The 10192-nt window shown below is 42.9% G+C and overlaps 1 protein-coding gene across 2 annotated transcripts; it reads left to right on the forward strand.

The window, feature by feature from the left end:
- The first annotated feature begins 6758 nt into the window (after nucleotides 1–6758).
- Nucleotides 6759–8416, forward strand: Seipin (lipid droplet biogenesis associated protein seipin). Of its 2 annotated transcripts, XM_076903880.1 has the most exons (5): nucleotides 6759–6850; nucleotides 6935–7163; nucleotides 7306–7451; nucleotides 7511–8047; nucleotides 8126–8416. In XM_076903880.1, the coding sequence occupies exons 2-5, from the start codon at nucleotides 6940–6942 to the stop codon at nucleotides 8227–8229; spliced, it is 1011 nt and encodes a 336-aa protein (XP_076759995.1). In that variant the 5' UTR covers nucleotides 6759–6850; nucleotides 6935–6939; the 3' UTR covers nucleotides 8230–8416. The 2 variants fall into 2 exon arrangements, with proteins under 2 accessions (XP_076759995.1, XP_076759994.1); XM_076903879.1 differs by lacking the exon at nucleotides 6759–6850 and having other exon boundaries at nucleotides 6919–7163.
- The last annotated feature ends 1776 nt before the right edge of the window (nucleotides 8417–10192 follow it).

Raw genomic sequence — 10192 nt, forward strand, 5'->3', positions numbered from 1 at the left:
TAAATCGCCTTATCGGTCGACCAATAGCGGAAGCTTCATTATCATCCTCGATGTGCACCGACGACGACGTCATCCTGCCATTTTCTTTTTTCTCTTCTCACTCACGCATCATCGTCCTCTGCGCGGAGGGCACGAGATCAAAAGAACGCGTCCCAATTCGACTGGGCCTCTCCCGCCTCGTTTCTCAGTTACCCTATTATCATTAATTGCTGAACGCGTCTGTCAGAGTAGACGATAATTTGTCGAAAGGCAAGATTCATTGAACGTCGAAATCTAGGTTAACGCATTCTACCTCCTTTTTAGGGCAACATGTTGGCGAAATGATAGTAGTTGTTTGATCGTCGAAGTTCTCGAGCATCGATCGCGAATAATATGTAAATTTCTGAAGAATTTTTTAACGCGATACTAAATAATTGTGAAATTTATCACGCAAGAGATTTCAACCTGATCCTAACCCGCGAGATTCTTTTCGACTTCCCTTAATTTCCCCTCCCGTTAGAAATTCATGGCTGAAACGATAATCCAGGGGGAGGAAATGAGCAATTGTTCCGGTGAACGACTAGCTGTAAGATCATTCTCCGCGGCATTAGGACTACGGTCGAGAGGCTGTTGATTATTAATACAGAAGATAGGAAAACGGAGGTTCGTTTCTCGAGGCTGTTTCGTTCTCATTTCTGAAGCGCCTACATTGTCATCAAAGTAAGCTTCTTAAAGTTTCCGCCCTTATCCCTGATCGTTCTCCGTTAAAATGGTTGGCCTCTATCTTCCGCTAGGGTCCGGCAACCTTATAATCCGGTCATATCCCCTTTCTAAAGGATCTTCTCCAAAGACGATGAAGATCACGGATACTCTATCAGGCGAAACTTCTCAATAACATCTTTCGTGTGGTTTGCAATTTCAGACACCGTTCTTTTCTTTTCTTTTTTTTTTTTTATTCCCCTCGCTTGCGTCCGGATTCCGAGGATACTGTTATCGGCTTTTTCGAACTTATTGAAGACGATCCCTTGAGATTATATTTGAGATTGTACGCTAAACTAATACCTCCTCGCGATAGATACGATGGATTCGAAACTTTCTTGTAAAAGTAATTCTTCGCGCGATACTCTTTCGCCAATATTTGCACACTTTTTCGTCTCATCGCGTCACATTTCGCAAACCAAATTCCCAAAACACAACCCCCGCGTGGAGTGACAGCGGGGGACCGTACGAAATCCAAATAAAAAGGGGATGACTCCCAGCAACGAGGCATTAAAAGCCACGGGAAGTGACGTGAAGTGGCTGACGCTCAAAGCTGCACGACACAGAAGAAACGACGGGGACGAATGCTGTACAAAAAAAAAAAAAAAAAAGAGAGGCACGCGATTGAAACGTGAAATATAAAGATTCTTTAGCTTCGAGCGTGCCAGGACAGTTGACGCAGATACTTTGCCATTTTTTCCCCCTCGTGCGATACGTGGCACGCGCGTGTGTGCGTGCTTTCTGTCTCTGCCTTTTATCGTCGGCTGTCGTTACCCGGGCATCCCCGCAGGGGTTAAGTGGGCGAAGAGAATTTCGGTGGGATTTGCGGCCGTGCGGGACCGCGGTCGCGTCTCCCCGCGTTTCACGGCTAAATTGCCGTTTCGCGATTGGCAGCCCGTCAACGATTCGATGCTCGAGCGGTCCCGACCGCTGTTATCATTATACAAGCGCGTATATACCCGGCAGGATGTCTGTGGTCAGCTGGTACACGACACCGGACCGCATAAGCCGACGTACGGATTTTTGTCATCGGGAGGACCGCCATTGCGCGCGACCCTCCCTACCCGGAATGACGTTTCGGTTGATTTCGAGGGTCGCGGGACGCGAGGGGTGGCCGCGTGTACCGGTGGCGAGGTTGGGACAGTGAAAACGGTGAAATGGAATCGACGAAAACGACACTAGCATCGAAACTGATAGTCGGCTACATCGGTTTTACGTGGATCATGTTTCGACAACCCTTTCGCGTGTCGCTCGCGGAACGCTCGATGCGCGGGGGAAGATACCCGCCTCGTCGCGCTGTTCGTTGAAACGTCTACGATAGAAAAATAGCGGAAATGAATTTTTCGAGGTTGATATTATTAGCTGAAAATCGCGACGTATTCGGAAATAAGCGAATATGGAATTATGGCATTTAACGGAAAAACGATTCGACGCGATGCTGTACAGTTAGCGGAAGGACTTGAATTTTACATTCACAGAGGTGACATAAACGTTGTAATTAACCCCGTCGAGTAACTTTCTCGCGTGTCCCCCCAGCCCTCGAAATTCAAGATCAAGGAATTACGACCCACGCTTGGTTATTTATAGCCTTGGGTATTTTAATTAACCCGAATCGAGTCATCCTAATTCATCGGAACTATCTTAGAAGCCAGCCACGACTCGCGTCACCCATAAACCGACTTAATCCCGTCCGCGCGCGCTCGCGGGTCTCTCCCGTTAAACATTCCGGCACCGGGACGGATCCTTTAACGAGTCGCTTTGCCCGTTAAACGCGATACCGCCGTTACGATCGTCCGCTTTAAGAGGGAGCTCGTGCCCCTAAAAGATTCATGAAAACTGCGACGCGAAGCGGTCGTATCCCTCTCGAACCACCCTCCAACCCCGTGGACCATCCCCCCGCTTTAAAAGCGAGCAGTGGCGCGCGCGTCCCGTCGCCAAGACGCTGTCGCCGCGGCGATAAGTCAACCGTTCGCGAAGAAAATTGTCGACGGTGGCGGGAGGGAAAATGGGAGGAGACGGAGGAAGCAGAGAGACAGGAGACGCAGAATTTAATAACCATAGGCCGTGACGGGGACAAGAGGGGTTGGCTGCGCGGCGTAAGACATGGATGTAATCTCTGGCGGTGTAACTCATACGTTAGGAACCGTGGGACACATTCCAGCGTCGCTAACAAACGCCGCTCGGCATGCACGGTGGCTGTCCCGGTTCCACGTCGATGGGATCCCCGTCGACGAATAAGGGCTGAGCGGCGGCATAATTCTAATTTTATTGCCGCGGCAGGATGCGAGCTGGGACGGGCCGCGAACGAGACGTCGGATTTATGGGCAATTTTTCTTATTAATTTTCATAAGTTCGACATGCGAGACGACGCGCGCCCCTACAAAGCCTCTGACCCTTGTTTGAAGTCGCGCGGAGGAGACGCGCGCCAGCCGGGGAACGGGCGGCGTTCTCCGCCGCGTTTTACATCGAACCGCCACGACGTCGTACGTTGGTTATATTAAGGGGTGGTAGAAGAAGCTCGCGATGCCGTCGGTTACGTCGGGGAACGAGAACGTAGACAGTGGAAAGCGTGATAAGTAATGGAGGGTTGAATGGGGACAACGAATTCAGGGGTATATTAAAAAATTTCTTCACATCCGGTGAATTCCATGAATTCGTAACAGACGCATAGTGCGCAATCATACTTTAGAGAGGCAACGCTGATGTTTAATCGATGAGCCTCGTTTTTGCGCGTGAGACTGGACCAGGAGTTGCAATAGTGTCGAGAAACGTTCCTCGCGTTCGTCACTTTTTTTCTATATTAAATATAATTGTTCTCGATCGAGTATTATATATGATAATCGATGCTTCCTCTCGGCTGCTGGGTAGATCTCGAGGATTCCGTCAGCAGAAAACGGAGATTCGCCGTTTATGAACAGAAGAAATTGTCGAGGATCAACGGGAGTAAGAAACGGGAGGGGAATTTTTCGAGCACAGTGAAGTGGAAGGTCTTCGACGTTCCGAAGCAGTAAATAATAGAGCGTTACGAATGGATGTCAGTTGAGGATGCGTAAAAAGAGCGAGGCGGAGCAGAGTGAAGGCGCGAGAGGTTACGGAAAACGGAATAGAAAATTGCACGGTAAACTCGTGCCACCGTTCCCACCTCGACGTTGTAAATTGAAAATAAACAGGCGAACGAGGGGCCATGGGGAAATTATTCGTCGAAATCATGGCTCGTCCGATGAATACCTTTGAAATCTATGCGACGATCGAATCGAACGGGGAACTGGACTCGATCAATTATGTTATATTAACCGGCGGCCGTGAAGAATAAAATTCTGATTCACCGCTATCCCACTCGCCCTATAGAAAGAGGATTCCGCTTATTGCGTTCGGTTGCTGAAGCGATCGCTTTCAATTTGCACCGTCTCGAGGAACTCGATTCCCGTTATGCGTTTATATCTGAATGGACACGGGGACCGTTTATATGACAATTCGAATGCCAGACGGAAATTCCGTTTAATCGTGCCCTCTTAGCACGAGACGGTAATAAATATCAGGGAAATTTTAATACTCTATTCGTATCAATGGAGATAGGAAAAAGATTCCAAAGAAAGAGGAGATATCCGATTAATTCCAAATACCATACGTTCGATAGATTGTTGATATCAATAATCGAGCGCTCGTACCATTCGATTGCAAAAGTACAGCGCGCTGAACTGTATAAGGAATTTCAAATTAATGAAAAATATTATAGACGGAGAGGTGATTCACCCTTTGATAAACGCGCGCGAACGCAGTGATAAGATATGCACTGCAATATCATCGGTCGAGTTTAATTACGGACGCATACGCCTTTCATTCGTCTAAAGCTGAGATATTTCTCTCCATCATAATTGAAGAGGGATAAAATGGAAAAAATAATTGTGAAACTCCGTCAGAATTGTCACATTTCGTCAGATTCATTTATGAATCATCCCTTCGTGCACTTCTGCTTTACCTACCCCTATTTTCGTAACCCACCAACCCCTACGTTCCTCTACTTTACCTACACTCCATCTGCGCACCCCTACGTTATCCACCCCTTTTACTTATCTCACGGAATTTAGCGAAAAGCGAAGCTTGATGATTCATTTTTCGACTCTCCCTGGTATTTATCAACTGAAGAGTGATCAGAATGAGTTAAACAATTACAGATAAAAGAGTAATCTGTTGAGTTAGCCACTGTTCTCAACGAATGGTTAATCGCAAGCTTTTGGAGTCTTAAACCTCCACCTACATAACAGAACTATGAAAATTCCACTTACTGAAGAGAGAGATTGAACTTGGCATTACATTCACAAACTCCTCTTCGATTCTCCACTCATCAGAGAAGCAAAAGCTTGTAGATCAATCGAAGCTTCCATCAAATTCACAACAGCGACCGTGCGATTTGCTATACCAATGGTCCAACCTTCTAAGGATATGAATTTTCTCAGAAAGTTGGACACGGCCGCGAAAAGTCCAGGATCGCCTCGCTTACGCGCGATTTATCCAACGAATCGCATCCGTCGCGCCTTGGTCCAAAGCCTGGCGACGAATCGTGCGGAAAATGCGACGCGTTGACGGGAAACTTTCCCCCTTAGAGGTTGGTGGTTTTCATGAAACGCCCTCGAATCGGAGGGAAACTTCTTCGAAAAACTTTGGAGTACCTTCGAATGGACGAAATCGAATGAAATTGGGATTGGAATGTTCGACGAAACGAATACATCATGTCGTCTATGAAATTTTAGAAATCTTAGAAGAGAAGCCTTAAACGGAACCCAAACATCACAAATAAATCTCTCCCAAATAAGGACTTTGTTCACCCCAACACACCCCATTGTACTTCATCTAACGACCCAATCCTTATCTCGACAAACTAGGCACGGTATTAAAGAAAAACGAGGGTGTGAATCGTTACGACGGACAAGCGTTCATTTTATCGCTGTAAGAGCTATTACAGGTTGGATATTATTAACTGCTATCGCGTACTTTCACAGAGATTGGATTGGTAAGATTAAAAGCATTCACTCTGCACCCTGGTCCAAGCCAGAGAATTTCTCACCCCTGTAGGGCTCTCTTAAGTGACAGGTATGGTTTCTTAAGTATAATGTCTGTGGTTATGGTCAACCTTCCTCCAGTCTGCCAAAACCAGTGAAAAAACCACCTTCTTCTGTTTAATTATGGACTTTTCATTTCTAGTTTCGTGCTGTTTCGCTCTAGTATGCATGCCTGTAAGAAGCTACATCAAAGATTCCACTGCTCACCCCTGTACGACTCCAACGAAAATTCTCTACCCCTTTTGCGAATCAGACTTAAGTTCATATAAACGTTTTTGTTGCTTTTGAGGTATAGTATCAACTGTAAAAATTTTTCACACGAGTAGTGAATCGCGTGATATATTAATTTTGTATCGACGTTCATTATTTTTAGCGGAATTATTTTTTATATAAATATACCTTAGACTATTTAATTGCATCGATAGATAGAAGAAATATTATACTATAACTATTTGTATTATATAAAACTTGAGTTTTATTGCAATTTCTTGCATATTTTAGTAGTTTTATTGTAATTTCCTGTATGTTTCAGTAGTTTCATTACAATTTCTTGAATATCTCCCGCTTTAGATGTAAGAGAGAGAAAGGTATATAAAAAAGCTATAAAACAGAGTGAGACAGATGTTACCTACCCTACTGAAGAACCCCTGTCGCCATCTCTGTGAAAAGTGCTCAAACTGGTCGCTCAGCATTATCGACAGCGAAGTGAACTACTGAAACACTAGCACCATCTGTTGAAGAAGTACTGAAACTAGTTGGACATTAGTTTTTATACTTTTCGCAGAGATGGCACTACTAGTACCAAAATAATCAGTGTAATTATTGATAGCAGTATTGATTCGTACGTGTGAACTTTGGTATACAAAGGTTTTGTTTTCACTGGATGCCCTTGTTAATTGCTTATAAACCTTATCTTTGTATACCCTTTCTTCTGTACAGCAACGACATTATCAATATTACAGAAAACGCAATTTAAACTACGCATAACCTGTAGTTTTCTACAGGTCTAGTTTACTGAATAATTAATTGATTAACAAACCGCTTATCTTCTCGTATGTTGCAACTTCCGAAGACACAGTTTAAGTTGTTATGCAGTGTTCAGATTAAATTCTCCTAACGAATATATTTATTTTCAGTTGAAATGTTAATGTTGAGGTTATGGGGACAGATCAGCAAAAAATTCTTTCACGTTCAGAAGAGAACGACGAGAAGTGTACAGTCGATCAGAGATGTGATCTTAAGTGGTGGAATTATCATAATTAGTGGAATCCTTATCATTTGGTTATCCGTGTTTCTTTACACAGCGTTTTACTACGCCTATGTGCCAAGCATCTCGTATGTGAGACCGGTGCATCTGTTTTTTAAGTGAGCTTCACTTCTCGCTTGTACGGTAATCGTATAAAAGGAATTGTCCAATCTTGAGACATATTTTCTTGTTTAAATATTTTAATCTTATATGTTTCTCACGCATAAAGAGTTGTTACATGGATCTCTTTTTTTATCGCAGACCATGTAATGAACAGAAAGGGATTTGTAGTTTCCCTTCTGCATATGTGCAATTAACGAGCAAGCAGCAACTCCTAATGGTTGGGCAGCCTTACAAAGTTAATTTGCATTTAGAGATGCCGGAGTCGCCAGCAAATAAGGAACTTGGTAAGTTCTGACTTTGCACGATTATGGAATAATACTTATTTAATGTAACATTCAAACAGGTATGTTCATGGTCTGCGCTGAATTACGCAGCAGGGATCGCACCCTTGTGGAAAATACATGTAAATCTACTATGCTACATTATCGTAGCACACTATTGCACACGCTCACAACACTTACGTTTTCACCTATGATGATTTTTGGTACCACAGAGGAGAAGCAAAATATAGTCCTCGAGTTGTTTGGTAATTTCGAAGACGACCAAAGTCACCCAGTCACAATGATTTATATTGAAATACAATCGAGGCATATCGAATTCTATTCTGCAAGCGTTACGATAAATGCACAGCTATCAGGCCTGCGTTACTTAATGTTCCATTGGCCGATTCTTTCGGCCATCGTTGGTGTCTGTACAAATTTGTTTTTCATAGCACTCGTGTGCATCCTTTCCTATCTCCATTTTACCAGCTATGAGGACAACGGAGACGATGAATTTAATTACAAAGAAGCAAAAATAGCTGAAGAGATAGAGGAATATAAGAAAAGATTAAACATGGAAGAAGAGGAAGAAGAAGAAGAACGTACAGTTAAAAATGATCGTAAGTCATTAGTTTTAGTTTTTGGAAAAGCGGAAGTATAAAGTGCAATTATTTTTAAACGGACATATTTTTTCAAAGAATCATCAGACACGTCGTCATCAGGATTCTCTTTTGTCCAACCATCACATCTATATGGTGTGGGAGAAGAATCCCGTTCTTCTGATGTTGAAATCATAAAATAGTCACAGTCCGTACACCTTGGACTTAATCACAGAAAAATGTCTACGAGTATGTAGCTTATAGCTTTAAGTGAGTAAATACGTGTCACAAAAATATTTCCTATTCTATACTTGAATACTTGAACTTCTTTTTTATTGTAATACTTATATAGGGCAAAAGAAAAGTTTTCAATAAAATGGATACACATAAACAATTCCTATCCCTCGAAGAATTTTCCAAAATTTGTTACGCATCATTTTACCACTTACCATGTTGAAAATCCCAATGGTGAAATAACACGGGAGGTTTCGAATTTGGTATTTTTCGCGGCTAAGCCGACGACGTTATCTTCCGGAGTGAAATGGAACTACTAGTGTTTCGTAGATTTTAAACGCGTGCGAACATGTCTACGAACTCGGTGAATTTTTATCGTTTATTTGATACGTTTCTACGCGAATAACTAATGGAGAGTGTGATAAATGTTCGTACATGTTTCGTCTCGACTTCGTGTCACTGTAAACGAAGAGACGGTCGGTGTTGTAAACAATACACGAGAAGCTCTCGCGACCCGTGCGACGTCACAACAGCTTTGAGGTCTTTGGTTGTAAATAACGCGATTCAATCTGTATAAAAGTTTAGTGCGTAAACGTATCGCTGAGTAGAGGAACAGAACAGTTAAATGCGTGTCGTGTGTGCTTGCTCGTAAAACGCAAACGGTGTGTATACGATGTATAAATACCGTGGAACCGGTTTTCTCTGTTATTCGAACCTGGTGCAACGCGTTTGAGTAAAAAGGGGTGCCCAAGGGGGCAGCACATGAATTTCGGCGGTCATCTTGTGTTTCTTCGCACTCGTTACTCGAAATTCGGACAGGTGTGCCACTTTCTTCCACTTTATTTCCTCCCCCTGTTATTTTTCTCCCTTCTCAAATGATCCCCAATTATTTCAAGGCATTTTCAACACACATATATGTATACAAGACACTAATAAACTACCTCTAAAATAGAAAACTGTAACCTTACCACGTTCTATCATAATTGTTACTTGTCATCTTTGTTACATTAGTTTTTACTTTACAGCTGTAATAGGTGTCCTGCAATGCGAATGCTACTGTTACACGCTTCAAAGAACTGCGACGTATCTCGTCGAAAGCTCCATCGACTGTAACAAGGCATCGTTTAATGATCCGGTAAGTATTAGAGAATTAATCGAACGTAATGTCGACTGTTTTGGAAAATTACCAATCTTTCGACATTACTAAACGAAGTCGCATTTAAGTTAAGGGTAGTTTTTGTTGTATCTATAATTACTAAACGAACATTCGTGAAGCTGCGATTCATTTGTTTCAATCGAAGCGTAAGTCTTTCTCTTCTAGTACTTTGTATTTTTTATAGTTGATTATTTATCGAACACGCAAAAGACTTTCGTATTGAATTTAAAGTAACATTGATATCATCTATACTGAAATACATTTCCAATCAGGCATACTGATTGTAATATAGCTTTCGATGATTGTTTAAACGTTGGCCGTTTATGTTTATTACAGTTTTATCGAAATTCTATACGCGTAGGCTGAAATCCGCGAAAACTGTTTATCACTCGTTCGTCATTTTTCACATGAAAATAACGTCAGTCAACGGTTCGATCTTAATAAATTGAATACTGCTTTCACGCTCGGTTTATTGACTTTCCAAAATACGGGAAGCATTGATTACACGCGGAAAAGCATTCAATGTTCAATCAACCGCCGTTGACGTTTCCAATTAATGAACGCGCGGGATGCCACGTCCCGAAATTACAAATTTTTTAATTCACTCGACGAAAGGCAACATCGTGAAATCGCTCGAAATTGATTTTAACCCGTCTACGTGGCCGCGAGTCACGGTGTTCCGCTTCCGATTCTGTCGGAGGCGACTACGAGAGAGCAATCGTTTCGAATCCCACCCCTTTAGCCCGAAGGAGGAAACACGATCGACACTTTTCATC

Source organism: Xylocopa sonorina, chromosome 11, assembly GCF_050948175.1.
Source record: "Xylocopa sonorina isolate GNS202 chromosome 11, iyXylSono1_principal, whole genome shotgun sequence".
Lineage (NCBI taxonomy): Eukaryota > Metazoa > Arthropoda > Insecta > Hymenoptera > Apidae > Xylocopa > Xylocopa sonorina.

Excerpts from the sequence above, each read along its gene's own strand:
- Seipin (XM_076903880.1), top strand. The coding sequence starts at position 6,940 with ATGTTAATGTTGAGGTTATGGGGACAGATCAGCAAAAAATTCTTTCAC. Across the intron at positions 7,164-7,305 it reads CCGGTGCATCTGTTTTTTAA|ACCATGTAATGAACAGAAAG; the intron begins GTGAGCTTCACT and ends TTTTTATCGCAG. Across the intron at positions 7,452-7,510 it reads GCCAGCAAATAAGGAACTTG|GTATGTTCATGGTCTGCGCT; the intron begins GTAAGTTCTGAC and ends ACATTCAAACAG.